Source organism: Medicago truncatula, chromosome 8 (genome assembly GCF_003473485.1).
Source record: "Medicago truncatula cultivar Jemalong A17 chromosome 8, MtrunA17r5.0-ANR, whole genome shotgun sequence".
NCBI classification, from domain to species: domain Eukaryota; kingdom Viridiplantae; phylum Streptophyta; class Magnoliopsida; order Fabales; family Fabaceae; genus Medicago; species Medicago truncatula.
This window is the reverse complement of record NC_053049.1, coordinates 7,406,450-7,432,931: the sequence shown is the minus strand read 5'-3', so window position 1 is coordinate 7,432,931 and position 26,482 is coordinate 7,406,450. Positions and strand designations below refer to the sequence as shown.

At 33.0% G+C, this 26,482-nt stretch overlaps 3 protein-coding genes across 3 annotated transcripts; all 3 read left to right on the top strand.

Moving 5' to 3' along the window:
* Positions 1-8,216: 8,216 nt before the first annotated feature.
* On the top strand, positions 8,217-8,984 carry LOC25500554 (uncharacterized). Its single transcript, XM_013589002.3, has one exon. The coding sequence runs from the start codon at positions 8,366-8,368 to the stop codon at positions 8,753-8,755; it is 390 nt and encodes a 129-aa protein (XP_013444456.1). The 5' UTR covers positions 8,217-8,365; the 3' UTR covers positions 8,756-8,984.
* Positions 8,985-11,787: 2,803 nt separating this feature from the next.
* LOC11424967 (linoleate 9S-lipoxygenase) lies at positions 11,788-13,463 on the top strand. The gene is made up of 4 exons (XM_024772052.2): positions 11,788-11,813; positions 11,902-12,084; positions 12,178-12,441; positions 12,707-13,463. Exons 1-4 carry the CDS (start codon positions 11,788-11,790, stop codon positions 13,461-13,463), a joined length of 1,230 nt encoding a protein of 409 aa, XP_024627820.2.
* A 6,719-nt stretch (positions 13,464-20,182) lies between these two features.
* On the top strand, positions 20,183-26,052 carry LOC11428623 (linoleate 9S-lipoxygenase). The gene is made up of 9 exons (XM_003627262.4): positions 20,183-20,488; positions 22,161-22,447; positions 22,615-22,855; positions 23,168-23,488; positions 23,699-23,784; positions 23,891-23,998; positions 24,178-24,482; positions 24,580-24,843; positions 25,109-26,052. The coding sequence occupies exons 1-9, from the start codon at positions 20,251-20,253 to the stop codon at positions 25,863-25,865; spliced, it is 2,607 nt and encodes an 868-aa protein (XP_003627310.1). The 5' UTR covers positions 20,183-20,250; the 3' UTR covers positions 25,866-26,052.
* Positions 26,053-26,482: the final 430 nt, after the last annotated feature.

The following is a 26,482-nucleotide window of genomic DNA, read 5'->3' as shown; positions in this document are numbered from 1 at the left end:
TTTGATAAAAAAAAAAAAACTAGTAGTATAAATATTATTTTGTACCCAAATATTTAGATGAGATGATAAATGATCTCTTCCAACTTAATCATAGATCATGAATTCGAATTCAACCTTAGGAATGCAACCAGTTTTAAATCTTTTGAGGAGGGTTTTACAACCCATAGAAATCCAACACATGTCAATAGATCAACCTAAGAGTTTCACTCCGAGATTCTACGTTAAAAATTGTATTTTGCAATATAGTGCTTTTAGGGTACTTAATATTGTAAGATTCCTCAATTTACTCAAAAGTTTTTAAGACTTATCGGATCGTAAGTCTGAATAGCACAAATCTTTCAAGAGGTAGGACCTAATCATTTTTTCGTCGGGGTGTAACTCAAGATCAGCCCCGTTAAAAAAAAAAAAAAATCTTACTATCAGCTCCATTGAGAAAAACTTATAAACAACTTACTTCAGAGGGTTGAGTTGAACAACTTGAAGAGCATATGGAGCAAATCACCTTTAATGTTTGAGTAAATAGAGAATTACCCATCTGAAATTGTAAGTTTCGTTAATTACCTTCCTGACATTATCAAAACTTCAATTATCCCCCTTAAAATTGTACAACGTTAATCAATTTACCCCCTCCATCAAATTCTTCTGTTAATCAACATGACGTTTTGCAAATACCCCATAAAATTTTGCACTTATGTGCAAAATGCCCCCTAAACTTAAAAATTTATATATATATTTTTTATCAGTATGTCATTACTTAGCTTCTCATCTTGTTTCAATAATAGTGAACATTTGTTGTGTTTTACACTTAATTCATCATTGCTTGGTTGCTATCGGACCATGGCGTAGGTTGTTATTACTGGACTATGGTATTGTAGCCATTGGTTTAATTATTTAGCTAGCAACCATTTTTTCCTTTTTGGTGAACAAAATGGTACCCACTGATTTGGTCTGGTATGTACCCCTCATCCTATCAATCGATGCCATGTCATAGGTATGTAACTTAATGGTTTTGTGAGGGTATACATAATTTGAAAGCGTCTTCTTCCAAGAAACACTTCCTTACTAATTGAGTTCCACTTGCAACATATTTTGGTTATGCAATTCACAAGTATGATTACATCATTACAGATCTAAACATTTTATTTTTATTCAGGATTTTCTTTTTTCTCACGGATTTGAACATTTATCGCAATGATTAGGGTTCTTTTCTGGTTTAGAAAATGTTAGATTAGGGTTCGATTGACATTTTAAAACACCCAAACTATTCTTAATGAATTGTTGTGAATGTGATATATTTTTGAAGCCCTATTTGTTTGAAATAACAATGAACTTAAGTGGTTCCTCGTTGACAACAAAGCAGTCGTGAAGGAATGTGAACTCATGATTTACAAGAGTCTCGAGTCTCCAACAGTGAAATTCTTGAGGGAACACGAGGTGAAAATTGGGCGTCCTATTAAAGACAAATTCTTCAATGCCATGATTTTCGCTCTGAATCATGGTGGCATGTACATTCCTGGTGGTGGAGGTGATATTTCATGATTTAATTCATGCATTTGATGATTGTCGAACAGAAAACCTGAATTGGACTAATTGTGTTCACCATGTTTGTAGTGAGATAAGAGTTAATCGTTTAAGCAGTGATTGTCATTTCAAACGGGAACTTCTACGAGGAATTTTGAAAATACCAGACACGAACCAGAATGCATCAAAAGAAGAGTTTTGATATCATTGTCTCCAAATCCGTTTTGCACAAGTTCAGATGCTAAAAAACTATGGGTTGTTAGTTACTCACTTATAGTATAGCAAGCATTATTTCATTCTTTGGTTTTATATTTTAAAATACTTAGTTATTTTTAGCTGAGATCTTTTTATGACAAGTTGTAACTTCTTGTGCAAGCTTCTTTTCTTCTTATTGTTTTTTTGGCTTGCCATCTCTATATCATCCAATACACCTCACAATGAATGGATATTTAATAATTTATGCTTGATGAGCAGCATGTGAAATATATAGTAGAATCAACCATATCAAAAAAATCAAATAAATAAATAGAGTAGAATCAAATTGTATTTGAAGCAAAAGATTTGATCAATTGGGTAAATAGGAAGCAAATAAATATATTTGTTCTCCCTTTAACTCTATTTTCTACCTTTGTAGAGGAATCAGAGTTATCATTATTTTGGTGCCTATAGCTTTTGGCCTTGTTGGGAAAACAAAGATAAAATTTCGTGAAGCACACATTAGTCATAAATCCCTCATACTTTTCTTTAGAAAAGTAAACAGTTCTCGCTATATATGTTTTTTTTAAGGGAATTCTCACTATATATGTTATTTCCCACAAAATAAATAAGAATATTGGACAGGTCCCTTAAAAACAATATTAGACAGAAACTTTATAACATAACATTTTGTTAAAAAATTTAAATAATAATAGCAATCAAATTAAATGACTTGGCAGATAAAGATTCAGCCTAGAACAATTCTTTTTTTATGTGCAAACGAAATTCCAAACAATCACACCAAAGAGAAAGATAGATAGTAGAAGAATAAAGTTGATGTTTGTTGATGTAGTTCAATCCAAAAAAAGGTAACGTACAATTACAAGGAAAAACCAACTCTTTGATCCATCATCAATAAATCTTCATAAAAAGTAGCTTACAAATCTATCAACCTAGATGATTTTCACTCAAGCATTCAATAGAGGAAAGATTGAATCCTCTCCCTATTGATTTCTAATTATCTAAAATACTTATATTGTGTTTCCCAACATAAAGTTGCCCCAAAATCATTTTCATACATAAAAACTATATATATATATATATTTTATTTTTTTTGCGTTGTCTCACTCTTATCTCGTGATTATGTAAATTTGTCTTCTATGTTGTTGTAAAAATACTAACATGTTTCACATCCCAAAAGGCAAAATGCAAAAGAAACACAATTTGAGTAACACGGTTTTAATCACACTAACACAACTAATAAGCTGATTCGAATCACCCTATGTAGAAATAGGAAGAAAAAAAAAACAGTTTTAAAGGCATATTCACCACAAATTCAAGGGGGTTGCGTAGCAAGTGTAAGTTGAAAGTCCAACAATGCTTGAAAAAGTGGAGGTTTAACACTTTATAAATAAGAAAACCTACAAATCTAATGCCTTAAGGTTTTAGGTACAGATGTGGTGTCCAACTCACTTATGTTGTTGTTCTTAGTCTAATGTTGATGACCTCTCGAGCTTCACTCATAACCCAACAATGGCATCAGGATTGATGGTTCGACGAAGGGTTTAACTCACTCCTTGTGTCAAAAGTCTTTCTGACAAGATGTTTTAAGCGATATGTTCTGTTGAGTGCCACAATTTGTGGTGCAAGTACAAAAGAGTGCTTGTGGATGGAAAAATCCACTTGTTGGGGAGCATATTGAATTGATAGAGTCATACTTGAGTGGGGGAGATTGTTGTATAGTAAATGTTAGTTGAAAGTCTCACATATGGAGAAAAGTGGACTAGTAAATTTAATGTCTTAAGCTTTTGTGTAAAGATGTGGTGTCTTTGTCACTTGTGTAGTTGTTCATGATACAATGTGGATGATGCCATCGGGCTCCCCTCAGATGTCCCAAAACAAGGAATGAGAGTGTTCAAACACATATGTACTTCAATTCAACTAAAAATCTTGACAATATGTGAAACTTTAATACACCTTCAATAATTACCTATATGTAGACCATAATCTCTTACGGTCAAAATACCAATATATTCAACATCCAGGGTATCATTGGTTGTTCGATCAAAATCAGATGATCTAGATTCAAGCTCACAGTTTTGAATTATATGATCAAATTAAAATTCATATTTTTTTTAGTTGTCTGATTAAAATTGAACGAATCATGTGACTGTAGGCAATTGGAATTCGTCTACCCTCACAAGTTGTGTGTGTCTTGTGGTGGTAATTTATATTGGATAGGGTGTCTGGTATTTTTGTGTTTTAAAAATAACACCTCAAGTCTTAATTGGGTAAAATTTATCCATGATTTGTTATATTTGATTCATTTTTTTTTTTATCTTTTTAAATCAAGACAAAACCAATTAAAATAAGGCAAGCAATAATTTTTTTGTCAACTATTGAATTTCTTTTTAATAATAATGCGTAATTTTTTACAAAAGGTAACACATATTTTTATAGAAATAACTTATAATAAAAGATATGCTATTATTAGATGTTGCTCATTGGAAGCCACATCCATGTGACAAGTCCATGCACATCACCTGTTTATGTTTATGTATGTAAGCTGTAACACGCAAAAAAATCAGTAAGCATGTGGAGTGTACACTAAGCCCTACACATCGTTCCAAATACCAAACTCAAAATGCCTTCTTTCCTCTTCTTATTATAGTGTCTGCTTCACCAACTGACCCTAGCAACCAGCTATCTTGATCAAAACTAGTAATGCTACAATCACATGTAAAAGAGGAGTGTTATTTGAACAACTAATTTGTTGACAACCTATTTGACAATCATAATTTACAAAGAAAAAGTAGTATTGGCACGGAAACCATAGCAATAGAGAGATAAGGTAAAAAATAATGTGAGTATGAGAGAGATAGTTGTCATAATAATTGTCAGCAAATGGATGTTCAAATATCATTTCTCCAAGTAAAATGGTTACTTAAGAAAATGTTAATGGTTACTCTCAAACACAGGTTAAGAAATCAAATATAATAATATTTATATTAAAAATTGTGTAGTCAATACATTAATAGTCCAAAAAGTGTTCTTTTTTACATATTTTTTTTCTTTTCGTTCACTTAATCGGTGCTTCCGAAATACCGGTTAACATGACCTTTAAATAATCAACATCTATTTAGACGCGGTGCTGGATGATTGTCATGCTGGAAGGTTAGTTAAAGGATGAACCGGTTTTGTCTATGACATGAAGAATCATGCTATGATGTTTGCTTGCTCCTTTGCAATTTCATTATTATGGTCATATCCGAATCAAAAGCTACATTTTTATCTTAGTGATTAATCAAATTTAAACTCCAGGTGAAACTAAACTTAGATCATTTGGCTCTCGAATTCGAGTTCAAATGAAAAACACTTGGTTGTTGATGGAGTTATGTCGTTGAATGTATATAATTAACACGAAAGACGTGACTAAAATAAAGAAAAAAAATTGAGGGTTGTGTCTACCCCTAAGGAAAGTCAGATTTCCACAATACGGTGAACTACATTTTCAATTCTTATTATTTAGCGAGATATATTTAATATCTGACACAGTTCAAAAAAATTACTTTTCGTAAATGGGTGTGAGAAACAAATAAATACATATGTATTTTTTAAAGTTTAGTTACAAAAATTCATCTTTTAAAAAAAAATGAAGGAGGTGTTTGAAGTTTGAACCCTAAATTATATGTATATTATATAATGTCTTTACGAACTTAGTTAAACTCACGAAAACAATTTTTTTTTTTAAACATCTTCTATCATACGTCCCTCTCTGAACATGTTTCATAAATCCAATGATATATGCATATTAATATTGTTACATTATTTTCAATTTTGAATATTTATGGAATATTGATACTCTTGGAACAAGATCCTTCAAAAAAAAAAACTCTTAGAAGAAGTTAGTTAGTTTAGAAGAAGAAGGATTATAGAGAAAAGAGAATAGAACACAATTAACAAGATCAAAATCTTTATTCAATATCAGTGTATTTACAATCACCAAGCTTGCTTATATAGCAAGTATGATATAACAAAGACCATATAACTAATCCGTTACTTGCTCTCTAAGTAATTGTTAGAAACTAACTCTATTAACTAGTTAACTAACTCTCTAGTTTAGTTAACTAACCAACATTGAATTACACATAACAAATACTCTAATGGCAGTTTTGGCACCCATAATGGTCGACACGTGGCATCTCACTTAAGGAATGTGGTGCCATGTCAGCGAAGACTAAATCAAAAGTGATATTGGGGGCCAAAACTGCCAAAGATCTAATACATAAGGGGCTGTTTTGTATTTTAATTAGTTAGGGGACCAAAATCGCAACTTTTAAAAAGACAAGGGGCCAAAAGTGCAATTAAACCTTTATTATATTATATTTTCTTAAAAAAATGGTACGTAAGAATCCACCCATTGACATTTGTAAGGTTGAAATAAATACAAAACAAAGAGAAATCACAAACGATCATGAGTTAACTAGAACCACCCTAAAAATAGATATAAGTAACGATGATAATCCGTTGATAAAGTAGAGAAGTTTTTTCAGGGAAAAGTAAAGAATATTGTAGAGTTTTTAAATGATAAGTTCATAATTTTTTGTTTTTTTGAGAGAGTGATAAGTTCATAGTTTAAACTCTAAAAACTAACATTATCTCTAACTAATTAATTAATACTTATTGATAAAAACAAATGATCTTATGTCATATTAGACTTTGGCATCTCTATCACTGTTACGATCATTTGGGAATATTATATGCTGCCATTAGAGTTTTATAACATGCATGTGTTGATCTTATTCGACACCATATTTTATTTCTTGAATTCTTTAATGGCAACGCGGCAATTCTTGCATTCATTATTAGTTGATGTGTCAATTACATGTCCTCTAATAAAAACATGCATACCTTTTTTTAAAATAAAATATTTAAGGTGAAGGAATAATGTCCCATGCATCTTGTCTTGAGTTAAACTTGCATAACAAAACCCCTAACCGTAAAATCATGGAATGAAAATATTTCTCTTTTTTAAACTGCAAAATTATATTAAAAATGTCAGCAAACGGTCTTAGAACGTTTATTAAGTAAGGATCAAATATTATTATAATGTTATTTTGAAAGTTGGGCAGTCACTACTTCAAAAAAAAAAAAAGTTATTTTGAACATAAATTTTCATTTTTTTTCCATAACAAATAAATCTCTTTAACACACTTATTAACATGATTCAAATTATATTAAGCACAAGCTAACCACACAAAAAAAAAAAAAAACGCAACTTACGCAAACAGCCACAATGCAAGACAAAATAAGAAACTGCAATTCAAAATTGTTGTTTAAAAGTTCTCTCAGTTGGGAGAGACATTGCATAATTTATATAGGGACTGGAGTTCAAACCATAGACACTTCACTTCTCTAAATTTAATTGTGTGAACTTTAGCCACCAGATCATTGGACAAAAAATTTGTTGTTTAAAATGGTTGGGTTCATATTATTAAGGAGATACATTTAAAGGTCGAATAGTTTAGATAATACCTAAATATAAAGTTTAAGTAAAAAATAATCGATTGAACTTTACTTAATTCTCGTTGAAATTCCGAATTAGTTAAGTCTTCTTTCTTTTTTTGGTTACTGTTAAGTCTTCTTTCTGAACAAATAGTTAACACTTCTTTACTCAAATGATATTTAAATGTGCTTGTGAGGTAAGTATATATGTCATCTCAAATTTGTTGTTTAAGCTGGTGGGGGTTCCTTTTTTTTCTTTCAACTTATATGTCCTTAGAACATTGATTAAAAGGATAAATTTAGAAATGTTGTATTGAGAAATGGTGAAAAACGATAGATTTGACTTTTGAAAACTTAAAAAATTGTTTAATCCAATACAACTTTTGAAATGATAGATTTGACTTTTTGGCACTGGTTAGCATAACCATATTTTATATTCATATGAAATTTTTATCACCGATTAACAATGATTAATCTTCATCGAAAAATTTATGAGATATATAGAGTGAATTATCTCCTCTTAATTCAATATACATTAGTCAAAAATTAAATTCATAACCACATATTTAACGAGTTCAACCGTTATTTGAACCAATTCATCGTTGATGGATGGGGAAAACCTTTTTCCTTAAACTAAAATATGATTCAAGAAAAAAATGATAACTTAATACATGTAATTCGCATGAACGAATAGTTTTGGTAAAATAATTGTCACTAACTTTCCATGTTTTGCAATAAACTTTGTTCAAAATATATACTCCCTCAGTTCCGCAATAGATGACGTATTTAAAAATTTGCAATTTTAATCTAGCTTACTTTGATCATATTTTTCTATCAATATACATCGATAAATAATATAGATGTCGTTAGCTTACTTTAACCATATTTTTCTACTAATATGCATTGGAATACATAATGGAGTAATATTTTTTTTGTATACTTTATATTTCTCTCTTCACACTTATTTTGCTATTTTGGTTTTCCCCAAAGATGCGTTACCAACTTGCTTTATTTAAGTCAACTCTTCTGTCTGTCAATGTCATTCACATCATACGTAAATATTTTATTCTTCTTCGTACCTTATTTTATAACTCAAACTTAGCTCTCTCTCTCTCATTCTCATATCCCCCCACATGCTCTTGCCATGGCTCTAGATCACAAACAACCCACCACCACCACCACCACCATGACAACATGGCAGCCCCGCCGCAAGGTCTCCCTCTTCAGACGGCGGAAGGTTCAAACGGTGAGGCTAGGCAGCAAGAAACCACGACGGAGAATAATTGGTGGCATAGTTAGAATGTTTAAAAGGATGCGTGTAAAGTGGCTTAAGTTACAATATCTTAGGTTGTTAAAACGGCTTAAGGAACATTATAGAAACGTTGTGAAAGATCTCATTGAAGCTGGTGCTACCATTGAAACTTTTCAACAACGCCTTTTTATGGAAAGCACTTTTGCTGTCCCTCTTGGTGTTAACTTATCTACTTATCCTTCTCGTTTTGGTTCAGATTATCCACGAACTCTATTCATGTAAATTACTATCAAGTACTTTTTTTTTTTTTCCTTTCTATATAATATATGCATGTATATAAGAAGAAAAGGAAATATTCAATTCCTTATTTTCTTTTCTTTTTTTTATTATAATATGTAAAATTTTCCTTTTCTTGCTTTTGTTTTTTCTCCCCATATGATTTTATTTTTAGTGAAATTGTGAGGGAGTTATTTTAAGGGGATGAAAAAACTATGAATGCTCTTGTTTATTAGGACTCTCTTTTTTTACATTTCTTTAAAAAAAATTATTACCATATATTTTAATCCATACAATTTTTTTCCTTATTTTGTATGATCTCTATTTTATTTGCACCTCCTAGTCTCTAATATTGTTCATGGACACTGAGTAAATTTTCAAGTTTTCTTTCTAGGTTCAAAATTGTTTTTATGGGAGATCTCACAAATAAAAAAGTCATTCCATTTGCAGTTTGAAAAATATATGCAAGTAGATTTTGTTACTTTGGCTAGTTAGGAGCTATTCTCGTATGGTTAAGATAAAATTTATACCTTAGGCACATACTATACTTTTTCTAATATTTAAAAGAAAATTGATTTAACATTATGAAGAAAAAAACTATATCTTTGCGTGTATGCACGTCTAAGCATTGTAGTTTTGGCATTTGTGACCACACAAGCTAGCATTATGAGTTGTGACCAGACAAGACACTATCTACTCTAAAAAAAGACTGTATCTACCTGATAGTAGTTATTGTCTCAATTCATTTCGGGTTGGTCTAGTTGTTGGCTTCAGAATTTGGAATGTGCTTCTCTCAAAGTTTTAGGTTCGATTTTCTTTGATGTTAATTTTGGTAAGTTAAGTCTTTTCAAAGTTATGATCTGGCTTTAAACAGGCCCCTGCAAATGGGCGGTGAGATTTGTCCCCTTAAATCGGATAATGAGTTTTAAAAAGTAGTTATTGTCTCTTCATTTTGATTGAAACGTAAGGGAAATATTAAAGAGTGTCCTTAGAGCATCGATTAAAAAAATACTAATACAAATATTGTATTGAATAATAGTGAAAAATGATGCATTTGACTTTTTAAAAGTTAAAATATTGTTAAATTTCATGCAAACTTACTACCTTTAATTTTCTTAACAAATGTTTTAAAGACAGTCCGTTTGAGCTTTTTACGTTGACATTAGTGGGTTTTTTTTTCTCTTAATACCCAAAATGAATCATGGGATGAATAATGTTTGGTTCTGTTATGATAAATGATAAAAGTTAAAAATTGGTTAGGGAGGTGAACAAGGAACGTATCGTGACTGAATAGACTTTTGGTCTTAATGGATTATGTGAGTCAATATTTGTTTGATGGATTTTTCTTAGTGCTTGTGCTTGTTTGATTCTGCGTTGGAAGGCACTATACGTAAGTTTTACTTCTAAATCGAACATGTATATTTTAACGTGTTTGTGACACTAAAATCGGTTCAATGTTGAAGCTAGTAGGAGTAGCTTTTGCGTCCAATGAAAACTGCTTCAACATTTTTTTGATGTGATGTGATTAGTATTCAATTTACCATTTACTCAAGTGTTGCACTCAAAATTCACATATTTTATTGAGAAATGAACATCTATTTTGCAATAACTTTTGTGTCAACTTTCTCTCTCATACTCACATTACTTTTTACTTTATCTCTCTATTGCTTTAGTTTTCGTGCAAATACCTATTTTTCTTTGTAAATTATGGTTATTCTAAAAGTTGTCAACCAAATAGTTGTTCAAATAACACTTATCTATTTTATTTATGTTTCCATTTTTGTAATTATTCAAACTCAGATAAATACACGTTTACAATAATTTTGATCTTTCTTACTCACTTTTTTGTTAGGTAAAATTCACATTAATTTCATCTAATAAAAAAAAATTAGTGTGAGAGAATGTTACTATCGCCTGATACCATTTGAACTAACTAACCAAGTGATAACAATACAATAAAACACTACATCCTAATCAAACATCAGCCCAGTACTAATGCAAAAAGAAACCCACCACCACTGTTTTAACAGACAAACCAAATTATGAATCACAATCTATGAAGGATCAATACGGACACAACACGGAAACTGACATATTCGACACCACTAATAATTTAAAGAAATCACATAAATTAGTGTAATTATATGTGTCTGTGTCGTATTGTGTCCGACGCTGAGACACGCCTAATCCGAGAAGTGTATGTGTTTCATAGATCGCAATAGCTCCACAAAACTATACTCTAGCCTACCTTCTCGATATATCACACGAGAAGCTACTCAAAACGAATCTAAGCAATAGATAAGATCAGTTGAACTGCGAATTGAATTGCAAAAGCTATGATTTGAATTGCAGAAAACAACATTTGATGCCTTCTGCACAAAACAAGCCCAGGGTAAAAAACAGATTTAAATGTTTTATGCTTTTAAGGTCATACTACTCAAGATGCTAAGAAATCTTTCAAAATTGATCAAAGTGCATCAAACTATCTATCTGAAATAACAAAGACACACCATATAGGAAAAACAGCACACACAAACTGAAGAAGGCTTAGTCACACGACTACTAATCCTTCTAGATAAGAGAAAGCCATGTTGGGATCCCGGTCCTTGCCACAAACAACTAGCGGCCAAACGAAGAAAAAGAAAGAAATCGATTTCTTCTACCGCAGCCTATGAGGAAAGGATGGAGATACAACCAAGACTTTTCTAACACCAAAGATCCAAATTTCATTAAGACAGCTGAAGCTCTAACATATCAAATAAACCAAAAAAAAAAAATGGCACTAGGGACCAACAAGTAATCAAAATTGTGTCGAGTAATTTTGTTGGTTTTTTGAAAATCTATCTTTTATGAGTGAGTCGAAGGGACGCTATTTACGTTCCAAGAGATGAATCATTTGGTCACTTGAAGTCATCTGACTTTCTTGGTTATGTACTCAAATCAGCAACTCAGAGTCATGCCTAATTTGAGATCTAAAGTTACATTACAACTCAATAACCCCGAGTTTAACACCTTTGAAGATACACGATCTCTCTACGATGGTGGAATTAAGCTTCCTACTGATGTACTAAGCAAGATTAGCCCAATACCATTGTTCAAAGAACATTTTCGAACTGATGGTGAAGCAGTACTTAAGTTTCCACCACCTAAAGTGATGGAACTTTGAAGCCATTGGCCATTGAACTAAGTAGGCCACACCCTCAAGGTGATAGTTTTGGTCCTGTTAGTAATGTTTACTTGCCCGCAAGTGAAGGCGTGGAAGCTTCAATTTGGCTCCTTGCCAAGGCTTATGTTGTTGTAAATGACTCATGCTATCACCAACTTGTCAGCCATTGGTATGAATTTCATTAATCAGGTTTATACAATCAAACACTAAATTTGATCTATCTATGAGTAATTTCATGAACATATATCTCAATGTGTGACAGGTTGAACACTCACGCCGTTGTTGAGCCATTCATCATAGCAACAAATAGGCATCTTAGTGTGGTTCACCATATTCATAAACTTTTACTTCCACACTACTGTGACACAATGAACTTAAATTCCCTCGCACGAACTATCTTGGTCAATGCAGGGGGTGTTATGGAATTAACTTTCTTGTGGGGAGATTATGCTGTCGAAATGTCTGCTGTTGTTTACAAGGATTGGAATTTCACTGAGCAAGGACTTCCTAATGATCTAATCAAAAGGTAACCTTACAAAACCGTACATCTTGGGTCGGTCCATTTTTTTAAAAAGATATTGATCTAAAACATATTTTTTTAATATTCATGAGGTGCCATCTAAGATTCTCAGTGGTAATAACTACAAATCAACGAAGTAACGCCCTAATAACAAACTTTAACCAACTTTTATATTTCTATTAAACAGACTTGTATCTTCTCTAAAACAGTTGTAAAATGATCATTAGTATCACTTTAAATAATAATTTTATCTTCCTTGCATGTTAATTAGAGGAGTGGCAGTTCAGGATCCAGCTTCTCCACATGGTGTTCGACTTCTGATAGAGGACTATCCTTATGCTTCTGATGGACTAGAGATATGGGCTGCTATTAAGTCATGGGTTGATGAATATGTGAATTTCTACTACAAGTCTGATGCAGATGTTGTGAAAGATTCTGAACTCCAAGCATTTTGGAAAGAACTTGTAGAGGTGGGTCATGGTGACTTTAGGAATGCAACATGGTGGTTTAAGATGCCAAACCGTACGGAGTTGAAAGAAGCTTGCACCATTCTCATATGGATTGCTTCAGCACTTCATGCAGCTGTTAATTTTGGACAATATGCGTATGGAGGATATATCCTTAACCGACCAACAAAAAGTAGAAGATTCATGCCTGAGAAAGGATCCGTTGAATATGATGAGCTTGCTAAGGACTACCAGAAGACTTATTTGAGGACAATCACCGCAAAGAATGATACCCTTACTAACTTGACCATCTTAGAGGTCTTGTCAAGGCATGCTTCTGATGAACAATACCTTGGAGAGAGAATTGAAGGTGATCTCTGGACTTCTGATTCACAGCCAAAACAGGCCTACAAGAAGTTTGGAAAGAAGTTGTCTGAAATTGAGAAAAACCTCATTCAAAGGAACAATGATGAGACACTGAGGAATCGAAATGGACCTGTGAAGATGTCATATACACTGCTTTATCCTACTAGTGAGGAAGGATTGACTTCCAGAGGCATTCCCAACAGTGTCTCTATCTAAAAAATGTCATCGTCGTTGTTTTGTTGTTGCTTAAAATAATCGATGAGAAGGAATCCAATTCCCTCACCTCCCTATGTATGGTCATGTTGTGTTATTATGTATGTTTGATTGATTTCTATAAAAACTACTATGTTTGCTGTGTGATGGACTTACTAAATCAAATTTAAATGCAAACTTCATATTTTAAGAAAATGAATAATAAACAAGCAAGGTTTTTCCCATAAGCCCCTAACGTCTTTTGTTTGGTTGCATCATACATTTTAAGGGTCAAATTCAAATTGAACCAATATAAAATCGTAAATTGATACAAAAAATTGAAAATCACACAAACGTAACTATTATTGGATTGGATGTGTTTAGATGTCGTTTTGTGAAACCCATTTGAACCGAAATTTGGATCAACTTTTCGGGTGGGATTACGGATTATGTGAACTTGGAGTTTTCTCATACGAACTTAAGCTAATCTTTGAACTAATGTTTGATAGTTCGTAAGTGGCTTAAATTCATGACTACATGATTGATTAAAATTGATTTGTAAGTTTCCAAACTTGAATAAGTTACCTTGTTTTGAAAATTATCAATGTTGGCCGTTTCGCCACTTGATACGGACTTTGTCGAAAACGATTCTTTAAAGCCATTTACCTTATAATCTTTTGTGAATAGCTTTATATGATTGAATGAAGATATGTGAGTAATTGCGAGGTCTTGAATATGATGTTTATCATAAGGTGTTGTATTTTCCTCCTTTACTTGTATTATGAGAAGTTGTATGGAGTTGTTGAACTATATGATATAGTTGAAGCTGATTAATGAATACATGTTGATGAATTGTGATATTTTGGTGATGACTCTTAATTGAATAATGACATGTTGATTGTGTGGGCGTAAATACTTGATAATGCAATTGTTGTTGAAGTTGATTAATGTAACTGGAGGTGTACTTTTACATTGTGTTGGTGTATGTATATGTTGAGTAGTTTGCATTATTGAGTCTTTGTTTGTATGTCCATGCATCATAGTCATATCGAGTCATATGAGAAATGTAAAACGAGGTATACTTTTACATAGTTGTTTGTAAGAGGAGGTGTACTCTTACATAAGATGTGGGGTTGGCTTCTTGTTGTTGAATGGTACCACATGCATGTATGTGTCGGAATTAGGCGCATAGCATATTTGACATGAGTCGTAATTGTTGATGATAAGTGTGCTTGGTGAGTACTTATTCGTGATATTTGAAATTGCTATGTGAAGGTGTATATTGAATTGAATGCTCATGTTAAGTACTTGGAACTTGATTTAATTCATATATGTTCAAATTTGTTTTATTGATTATGATTGATGTAAAGCTTACCTCCCATGGTTTTGACCGCCTACATGTCTGTATGGATGGGTAGACGAAGTGCAAGATTAGTTGCTTTGGTGAGTTGCTTGGATAGTGGGAGCTATCTCCGTTATCGTTTCTTTAGAGTCTTAGGATAGGCTCGGCTTTGATCTAGGATGTCTGTCTTATGATTATTCTAGATTGTTTATTTTGGATTTATTTACATTGTGGAGATTTGCCCATTTGTCGGGATTTGGAGAACTTTTATGATGTTGTATCTTGATTTCATGGCATGTATTCTTTTGAAGTGTGTGGTTTATATCCGCTGCAACTGTTGAGAATTTTTATATGTCTGTTGTTTGGATTTTGTTGATGACGTGGCGTATATTTCTTGAATATTTATATTATTCATGTGTTTCATCGCTTCAACAAGAACACGCACAGATGGACAGGACCAGAGAACACCACCACCCAAACACAACTAACCAAAAATAACCAACAACAAAGAGGAAAAAAAAACAAACACAACACAAAACAGCACCACAACAAACACAAAACGCCAACGAAAACAAACGAACCCTCGTTACAGCAGATCTGAATCAATGGTAGTGAAACAACAGCAATCACAAAAACAAATCTGCAACACCGGAATCAGCCAACGACCCGCCAACGAGAAACCGTCAACCACCACCAGGAAGCGAACCAACCAGCCCAACCTATCACCACCAAAAGCACCGACGACGCTTCAAAAAGTACGCAACGGCAGTGACGACCTCAGAGAGGGAGGATTCCGGTTGAAAGGAGAGCAGAACCACACCAAAGGGAGGAGTTGGCGCGGAGGAGGACCGACAACCCCGCCCTCCGGACATGAATCCTTCGAAGAACAGCTCTCAACGTCGACGACACTTCGAACCGGTACCCTACAAACAAGACCGAAAGATACCCATCGAAACTACGACGGCGAGGCAATGACAGCGCAAGTCCAAGAGAACGCTGACGGGAGAAGGGTGCGACGGTGGTGTGGAGAACAACTCTCAACGCACCACCAGCACAGATCTACATTGCGGTGGGGTCGGCAGTTATTTACTCACAATTTCATCATTCCTAAATTAAAAGATAGTTTTGCCAATTTGACTTTATTATTTTTTAAAACAATAAAAAACAAATAACCTTAGGGGAAAAGTCTTTAAGATTTTAAAAGACTGTGTGAGATTGTATTGATTCTGTGAGAATTTAAAAGACTTTTTATGTAAAAAACTTTATACACTCAAGATTTTAAAGGATTTATCACTCTGACTTTTAAGGATTTCAAAGGATTTTATGTGATTTTAAAATTTCAAAGGATTTATCACTCAAGATTTTAAAGGATTTATCACTCTGACTTTTAAGGATTTCAAAGGATTTTATGTGATTTTAAAATTTTAAAGGATTCAATGAATTTTAGGGGAAAAAGAACAAACTTACAAGCGTGGATGATAAAAATAATGAACAAATAAATTCTAGCGTTTGAATAAAGAAAAATAAAATCAATAAAAAATTCTTTTACCATTGATTTTCAAATTTTAAGAATTTTATAGATTTTATAAGATTTTAAGGGACTAAAAAACACTCTAACACATTATTCTCAGTACACATTTTTTATTTGTTAAAAATGTTATTCCCACAAAATTCAATTGTACATATTTAAAATTATGCTAGCACTTACAAATCTTTAAAAAAATAATATTATGTCAGTCATTATAAATCGGTCGAGTTACACGAGTTTATCGAGTGTTAACTCAGTCAAACTCGTTAAGCCTTCCAATTTTATCAGAAACTGATTTTACCTCAGAGTTAACACGATTTTTGTACTTAAAAACATAAACTCGGTAATCTCGGATCATTGATTACGACATACTCTCTATCATAATATTATCAATACAATTTTTTATTTTTTTTATGAGATAGAGAGAGAGGGGGATGAGAGAGAGAGAGAGAGAGAGAGAGAGAGAGAGAGAGAGAGAGAGAGAGTGGAGAGATAGAGAAACGAAGAGAGAAAGGATAGAATAGGGAGAGGGAGGGAGGGAGGAAGGAGAAGAAAGAGATCGTAACTTTTAAAAGAAAAACAATCTCAAGAAATCTCATCTTTTCATGAAAGACTTTTTCTTGTTAAAATTACACTACAAAATCCCACAAAATCCAATTTATTAAACAATTCTTCAAAATTTGAATGATTTTGAATACCACAAGACTTTTTTTAAGCGATGAAAAGTCTTGATTGAATACCTCAAGACTTTTTTAAAATGACAAAGAGTCTTGATTGAATACCACAAGACTTTTTTTAAGTTGCAAAAAGTCTTGATTGAATACCACAAGACTTTTTCATAATTAAAAAATCTTTTAAAATCTCATAGAATCCTAATCCAATACATCCCCTTAATTTCCGTTAGCTTATTATTTTAGGTTATGTGAATGTTTAAGTTGAAAACAGAAACCTTACAACTTTTTTATTTTGTTTTTTTGAAAGAGAAACCTTACAACTTAAGTGTTTCTTTTATACGTGAATTAAAACTGGGAACACCAACTAGTGTTTTCCCCCTAAAATAAAGTAGTGTTTTTTTTAGTGTCTGGAGTTTGAATTCCTAATCTTATATATATTATGCAATGTTCGTATCAACTTAGTTAAATTTACAGGGACAAGAGAATTGTGTTTATAAACATTAATAAAAGGTTACAAAGAAAGACAAAAAAAATTGATATAAAACTGCAGTGTCTTTAGAAATTAAGAAATTGTACGAGGAAAAATCCTCCCACCATGTTCCTACAACAATCCTTAAAGTAGAGGGAAATTAAAAACGTGTACGAGGAAACTGCAATTGATATCTTTTGTTTAAACACAAAATTACACAATTATCTTTAACTTAAAACCATTTTACAATAGTGACAAGTGATGTTTTGGTCAAAAAAAGGTGGGTGTAGGTTGCTAATTTACTCCTTAATATTTTTAGGTGAGTATAAATTAGCAGTTTTATATATATATGTATGAAGTTTGCTAACTTAGACCAACAAAGATCAACATGCTTGCTATGTAAGTTTTTGCCTTTTCTTAGGGCTTAAGTTAGCTTTTAGGCTATAAATAGAGCAGCCACTAGACATATTATTCACCTTGGTTCTTAGGAATTTTCTGTGACAACTATTTCTATTCAATCAATGTCTTTATTTTTCTTGTTCCTTAATTCTTGTCCTTTAAAATTCTGCACTTTTATTTTCACCTATTTACTTTCATGTTCTTCTCCTTCTCCTTAAAGGTTAAAATTACGAAATCATGATACCTCTCTGGTCACACTCGCTAGGTGAGTGAATCTACTCAATATGGCGAGCTGCAAGGTGCAACTCTCGAGGCGGGGAATACTTGCTCACGAGGTGAGCGATGAAGTTCATCACTCGCTATGGCGAGGATCACAGCTCGGGAGGCGAGTGATGAATGTTGGCTCGGGCAGAAGTGTAGTTTTCACAAAAATTCACTATTTCTCATGGTTTTAAGCCTAACATTGATTCCTGTAATTATCTTATGACTTATCTAAGGTCTGTAAACAAATTCTACATCAATCTAACAACTTTTCATCCATTAATTCTCAATTTCTCTCATTAACCCTAATTTTCCAACTTCTCTAATTCAATCCTACACTTGCTAAATACAATCATCAGAATTATATAGGTTAATAAAATTGAATGTTAGTCTCACCCTTACCTTAATAACAAAAATCGCAGCTTTCTTGGTGCTTCACTCTTCTCTTGGCTTTTTCTCCCTTTTCTCCAAAAACTGATCGTACGTACGTTTTTCTAAACTAGGTCTTTCCTATTTATATCTCCTCCATCTACTTTATCTTATTTCTCTTTCTCCCCCAAAACTCTCTAAAATCTCAAAACAACCCCTCAACTCAATATTTATTTTATTTTCAAATCTTATCTTATTAAACAATAAAATAAGTCACAACTCCTCATAAATCACACATATCATATAAATATAATATAAACTCTTCTTAATAAATTATAGACTCAATTAAATAATTAAATAATTCAAAGAGGGCGTTACAAGTTTGGTAGCTGGCGCTTGCTTTAGGTCGGAGTGTAACACCCCGTTTTCCCAACACATAAATAATATAAAATAAATCAGAGTTCATCACAACAGGATGTCACATTTCGTTCTTCAAAATATCATTAAATGTAAATAGAGTTAAAATCAACTCTCTATTAAAAGTAACTTCTTCCAATAATTAAAACAAAGTCGCAGCGGAAAATATTCAATGTTTTTAACAATACTTGGCACTAAGGCCTCAACATCAACAACATAAATAAAATTCACCTAAAAGTGGTCCAACATCAAGTTATAGAAAGATACGTAACAATGGAAAAATAAAACACATAAACATCCCCATCCCGTTACGTAACTGAGCATGACTCCTATGACGACACGAGGAATTGTAACGCCCTCTCTAATTATTTGATTATTTAAATGAGTTTAGGAAGGTCGAAGTTAACAAAAATGTACATTTTAATTTTGACGAAAGACCAATATCCCCTAGTGTAAACCAATTTAAAGTAAGGGATAGTTTAGTAAATTTCATTTTATTTTATTTTTCAATAAAAAAACATCCAACAACCATTTCCTAATTTATCTGAAAAATAACTAAATTACCCCTCAAATTATTTCTCATAAAATAAAAATGGGTCTAAGTTAGCAAATTGACCATTGTGTTGTTTTGGCGCAATGCCACCACCCTAATGTGTTCTTTCCGTCGACTTCCACTAGGTCGTCTTCTTCTCATCTGCATGGATATCTTAATGATTTAGATCTTGTGCTTTATTGAATGAAATATTGAACCAACCTATTGGAAAGTGGCTATGAACCAAAATTTGTGAGGAGCATGCCCATGTGAAAACAGTTTAGTTTAGTTGATTTAACAATTCATTAGTGTATTTAAATGAAGTTTCATACGAGTATATGCACGTGAAAATTTGCAAGGAGCTTTGCCCATGTGAAAACAACATTATTTAACAAAAATACGAATACGAAACAATTTTTTTCCTATTACAAAATTAGCAACAATATAGTGAAATTAATTTAAAAAGTGACAACCTAGGCTGGCACATGTAACAACCGAAATAAAATGCAACAACCAACGGATATGTCTTTATTTTACATGCCTCAAGATAAGCATGCTAAATAAAAAATTAGCATGTGACCAACCCAATTGCATTATTTTTTATAAAGAAAGAAAAAGAAATTACCACGTGACCCTCAATTGCATTTAAACGTGTTGTTAATTACTAGTGGTGAATAAAAGAAATCATCTCTTTTAGACTAACCTTGAGATTCCAATCCCATTCAACTACTATAGATACTAAGCACCCCCATGGTTACAAGACACAGGCATTTCTTTCATTTACCAAATATAGTGTAATATATTTAAAGCATATTCAAAGATGTTTTCAGGGGTAACTGGTCTCTTTGATAGAGGCCAAAAGTTGAAGGGAACTGTGGTGTTGATGCAAAAGAATGCGTTGGACATTGATGCCCTAACTGCAACTAATAACCCTACAGGTATCATTGGTGGTGCCATAGGTATTATTGGTGATGTAGCTGGCAATATAATTGACACTGCCACTTCATTCTTGGGCCGTTCTGTGGCTCTCAAGTTGATTAGTGCTACGACTGCTGATGGTAATAGCTTCTTTCTTTCTCACTATATAAGTCAAAAATATTTATTTCTTACAAGAAAGAGACATTTTAATTTTCATATTTTTAGTGTATAAATGATTAAATAATAAAACTTATTTTAAAAATGTGTACACCGACAGAAGTTGGATCTAGCAAATGGGTTGAATAAAGTTAGAATCTCGATCGAGAGAGTATAATTGGATGAATCACCTTCGTTGAAGGAAATCAATAAAAAACAAGAAAAAAATTAAGATCCTTACTTGACAGATGCGGAAATGTCACCCTCTCTTCTCAATAAAAAAAAAAAATGAAATAATTTATGTAACTATTTAAAATAATTTAGTCATTTGGTTAGGTAAAAAATGATAAAATTATATTAAAATAACACTATTGGAATAAAAAAAATTACTACATAATTTTTTTTTTTTGAAGAAGGCAAAATGAAATATACTACCGAAACCAAACAAATCTATCTCGCACAAGGAGTGCAAGATGAAGACTTTAATAGTGTTTACAACATTACAACAAAAATAAAATCAACATTGAAAAGAAAACCATCTAGGAAAGTAACTAGAAAATATATGTTAAACACCAAAGGGGATTAAACGACCAATAATTGTAATCAAAAGCAAAAGCAACATATTTTGCTTTCAAACCCCAATATGACTGTATCTAATTTTTTTTTCACATATAAGATTGCAAAGTATCCTCCTCATATTGAAACGTCGCTTATTTCTTTCCTCTTATATGACCCAAACACAATATAGCAAAATGATCTTGAAAGCTAAACGAGTTTGGTTAGAGAAACCACCTAAGCTCCTAAACATATCATAATGAGCCAAAATATATAAGCTTGATGCAATGTAATAAAACCTAATCAATTTGTAACCAAAGACCAAATATTGCTTAAAAAAACACATCTAACGTAACAAGTAAATGATCAACGTCTTCATTCAATCCGCAACCTCCCGTTTAAATCTGATCATTATCTTGAAGCACTCCCTCATAAAAGAAAAAAAATTGATGTCCATTGTAGATTAAAGTATATATGGTTTGTAAAATGAAGAAGTACATACATAAAATACATATAATTTAATATTTTTTGACGTTGACGCGTTTGATGTATATAAATGGATCTATGTACCCTGTAAAAAAAAAATGTGAGTGAGGGGGTGCATATGCTCCCCACATGAATTTTTTGAATTACATCTTGTACCATAAGTTTTTTAAAATTTTATCTTTATTTCTTCACATTTGAACTTCTCTCTTAAAGAGATTTTTAAAATTGGAAATTCTACTCATCTTTTTCTATTTAAAATTGCTTCTTTTTCTACCTCTATGATCTCTTGTACCGACCACTACTTACATGACTTTGTCTTCTCTAATATAAATTTTAAGGATCATGATATGATATAAGTGACCTTAAATTAAGAGTAAAAAGAAATGAATTATACTCACTGTTTTATCTACTGCAAATTTTATCTTATATAATTTAGAGGAGTTTCTGACCTCTCAGTTCATTAAGATTTACCTTATTTTCCCTTTTGTTTTGTCATAAATAATCCCTTACTATAACCACTAAAATATTGAAATTATATATTTTCCTTTTAAGGTGTTACTTATTTAAGAATCATCATTAGTGAAACTAAGAGTCCAATTTTTGACATTTTTATAGGAACTGGAAAAGGAAAAGTGGGAAAGGAAACATTTCTGGAAGGTCTTCTTACCTCCCTCCCAACATTGGGGGACAAGCAATCTGCTTTCAGTATTCATTTTCAATGGGACAGTACCATGGGAATTCCAGGAGCTTTTTATATTGATAACTATATGCAAGGTGAATTCTTCCTTGTGAGTTTGACACTTGAAGATGTTCCAAACCATGGAACCATCAACTTTGTTTGCAACTCATGGATTCACAATTCTAAAAAGTACAAAACGGACCGCATCTTCTTTGCCAACAAGGTAAGAATAAAAATTCTATAGCTTGCTATTTTTTGTAACGACAAATATTAGTAATTAGTTTTAGAAATGTTTCAAACTTTACTTACCTCCCGGAACTCCAAATTATCAGGACCCCTTTTTTCTGAGAACCAGTCGGTTAACACCAAAACTTGACATTATATATGTAGACATACCTTCCAAGTGCAACACCAGCTCCATTAGTGTACTACAGACAAGAAGAATTGAAGACTTTAAGAGGAGATGGAACGGGAGAGCGCAAGGAATGGGACAGAATATATGATTATGATGTCTACAATGACTTGGGTGATCCCGACCAGAAAGCTAGCTTGGCTCGTCCTGTTGCTGGAGGACCTGGAAACTTGCCTTACCCTCGAAGGGGAAGAACCGGCAGAAAACCATCTAAAAAAGGTTAGGCTCCAAACAGCTGTGACTGTTTATAGTTCTTTTGCAGTAATATTTAAGGTAATTTGGTACAAATCCAATGATATGGGTACTGCAGTGTGAAACTGTAATGTGAAATATGGATTTCATTTTATTTCTAATGATACAAGGACAACTTGTTTATAGCTAACTTTCAAGTTAGAAAGCATAAAGCTAGATTACTTGCATTTCAAGTAATCTCATCAAACTAAGCCAAAACTACCAAGACTAATCACAATTAAATTAATTATAAAGATGTTGGTATTGTGGCTAAAACATTTTACTCTTACATGTGAACAGATCCTAAGAGTGAGAGTCGAAGTGACGCTATTTACGTTCCAAGAGATGAATCATTTGGTCACTTGAAGTCATCTGACTTTCTTGGTTATGTACTCAAATCAGCAACTCACAGAGTCATACCTAATTTGAGATCTAAAGCTACATTACAACTCAATAACCCTGAGTTTAACACCTTTGAAGATATACGCTCTCTCTACGATGGTGGAATTAAGCTTCCTACTGATGTACTAAGCCAGATTAGCCCAATACCATTGTTCAAAGAACTTTTTCGAACTGATGGTGAAGCTGTACTTAAGTTTCCACCACCGAAAGTGGTTCAAGGTATATATTAGTTACAATTCTTAGCCCTAACAATAAATTAAGTATATGTTTGGAATGATGGCCAAGCTTTATTTTTTCACGTTTCGAGGGAAGTTTTGCTGTGGAAAAACAAAAGCTACAATTTGTAGCTTCTCATTAACGCGCGTACACATTATTCTACCGCACAAGCAAACACATATAAATAAAAGTCATTTATCTTTTAATGTGTAGTGGATGACTCTGCATGGATGACTGATGAGGAATTCGCAAGGCAGATGATTGCTGGGGTGAATCCTCATATCATCAAAAAACTTCTGGTAAACTCAAGAGTTTAATATTTTTAAGCAAGTACACAATATTAAACAAAGACTTTCATGTTCACTTTTCATGCTATATTTATAAGTGGTAATTAACCTAATATAGGAGTTTCCACCAAAGAGCAAGTTAGATAGCAAACTATATGGTGATAATACCAGCACAATAACCATTGATCACTTGGAGCCAAACATGGGAGGGGTCACAGTAGAACAGGTAATGTCACAATACAATATTACTCAAAGGATTAGTTCTATTTTTGTTTTCAGCAAAGTGATATTAATGAATTTCGTCCACGAGAAAATTTGAAATACGCCTCTTGAGGTTAATAAAGTCGACTTTTACCATTAGGTTGACATCTCATAGACTTAGCTAAATTTTATTTTGTCATACAGGCTATCCAAAACAATAAATTGTACATACTTGATCACCACGATCTACTAATTCCATATTTGAGGAGAATAAATGCAACTGAGACAAAGTCCTATGCAACTAGAACCATTCTTTTCTTGCAAAATGATGGAACTTTGAAGCCATTGGCCATTGAACTAAGTAGGCCACACCCTCAAGGTGATAGTTTAGGTCCTGTTAGTAATGTTTACTTGCCTGCAAGTGAAGGTGTTGAAGCTTCAATTTGGCTCCTTGCCAAGGCTTATGTCGTTGTAAATGACTCATGCTACCACCAACTTGTCAGCCATTGGTATGAATTTCATTAATCAGTATTATATATACAATCAAATTCTAAATTTGATCTATCTAAGCGTAATTTCATATATATGTATCTCAATGTGTGACAGGTTGAACACTCATGCCGTTGTTGAGCCATTCATCATAGCAACAAATAGGCATCTTAGTGTGGTTCACCCTATTCATAAACTTTTACTTCCACACTACCGTGACACAATGAACATAAATTCCCTCGCACGAACTATCTTGGTCAATGCAGGGGGTGTTATGGAATTAACTTTCTTGTGGGGAGATTATGCTGTTGAAATGTCTGCTGTTGTTTACAAGGATTGGAATTTCACCGAGCAAGGACTTCCTAATGATCTAATCAAAAGGTAACCTTACAAAACCGTACATCTTGGGTCGGTCCATTTTTTTAAAAAGATATTGATCTAAAACATATTTTTTTAATGTTCATGAGGTGCCATCTAAGATTCTCAGTGGTAATAACTACAAATCAACGAAGTAACGCCCTAATAACAAACTCTAACTAACTTTTATATTTCTATTAAACAGACTTGTATCTCCTCTAAAACAGTTGTAAAATGATCATTAGTATCACTTTAAGTAATAATTTTATCTTCCTTGCATGTTAATTAGAGGAGTGGCAGTTCAGGATCCAGCTTCTCCACATGGTGTTCGACTTCTGATAGAGGACTATCCTTATGCTTCTGATGGACTAGAGATATGGGCTGCTATTAAGTCATGGGTTGATGAATATGTGAATTTCTACTACAAGTCTGATGCAGATGTTGTGAAAGATTCTGAACTCCAAGCATTTTGGAAAGAACTTGTAGAGGTGGGTCATGGTGACTTTAGGAATGCAACATGGTGGTTTAAGATGCAAAACCGTACGGAGTTGAAAGAAGCTTGCACCATTCTCATATGGATTGCTTCAGCACTTCATGCAGCTGTTAATTTTGGACAATATGCGTATGGAGGATATATCCTTAACCGACCAACAAAAAGTAGAAGATTCATGCCTGAGAAAGGATCCGTTGAGTATGATGAGCTTGCTAAGGACTACCAGAAGACTTATTTGAGGACAATCACCGCAAAGAATGATACCCTTACTAACTTGACCATCTTAGAGGTCTTGTCAAGGCATGCTTCTGATGAACAATACCTTGGAGAGAGAATTGAAGGTGATCTCTGGACTTCTGATTCACAACCAAAACAGGCCTACAAGAAGTTTGGAAAGAAGTTGGCTGAAATCGAGAAAAACCTCATTCAAAGGAACAATGATGAGACACTGAGGAATCGAAATGGACCTGTGAAGATGCCATATACACTGCTTTATCCTACTAGTGAGGAAGGATTGACTTCCAGAGGCATTCCCAACAGTGTCTCCATCTAAAAAATGTCATCGTCGTTGTTGTGTTGTTGCTTTAAATAATCGATGAGAAGGAATCCAATTCCCTCACCTCCCTATGTATGGTCATGTTGTGTTATTATGTATGTTTGATTGATTTCTATAAAAACTACTATGTTTGTTGTGTGATGGACTTACTATATCAAATTCAAATGCAAGCTTCATATTTTAAGAAAATGAATAATAAACAAGCAAGGTTTTTCCCATGCGCCGTGAAAGGAAAACAACTGTTTTTTTGGAGTGTGATCAAAAGTGCAAAAGAACATGTTGACCAGGGTAAGTGGAATGTCCTGAAATATGGGAGGCATCCAAGCTAAGCATGAGGCGACACATACACCCAACAACGTGTTAAGGCACGCATCACCTGTGGGAATAGCCGAATACGGCAATCAAGCAAGATTTTGTAGACCATAATGTCTTAACCAGCAAGATGCGAGCTCTGCCTATAAATACTAATTGTAATTAACATTTACGACACACACAATTGTTAGAAATAGGTACATATACAAACTATACGTTATTGATGTTTTGACGATGACAAACTGACACAAAAACAAAAGAGCACTTTGCCTACTAATTGTTTAAGTCTGCAAAACAGGTTC

Bases quoted from the DNA above. Each gene is read 5' to 3' on its own strand.
- LOC25500554 (XM_013589002.3), top strand. From the start codon at position 8,366: ATGGCTCTAGATCACAAACAACCCACCACCACCACCACCACCATGACA.
- LOC11424967 (XM_024772052.2), top strand. From the start codon at position 11,788: ATGGTGGAATTAAGCTTCCTACTGAT. The intron at 12,085-12,177 runs GTATGAATTTCA...AATGTGTGACAG, and splicing joins CACCAACTTGTCAGCCATTG to GTTGAACACTCACGCCGTTG. The intron at 12,442-12,706 runs GTAACCTTACAA...CATGTTAATTAG, and splicing joins CCTAATGATCTAATCAAAAG to AGGAGTGGCAGTTCAGGATC.
- LOC11428623 (XM_003627262.4), top strand. From the start codon at position 20,251: ATGTTTTCAGGGGTAACTGGTCTCTTTGATAGAGGCCAAAAGTTGAAG. The intron at 20,489-22,160 runs GTAATAGCTTCT...ACATTTTTATAG, and splicing joins TAGTGCTACGACTGCTGATG to GAACTGGAAAAGGAAAAGTG. The intron at 24,844-25,108 runs GTAACCTTACAA...CATGTTAATTAG, and splicing joins CCTAATGATCTAATCAAAAG to AGGAGTGGCAGTTCAGGATC.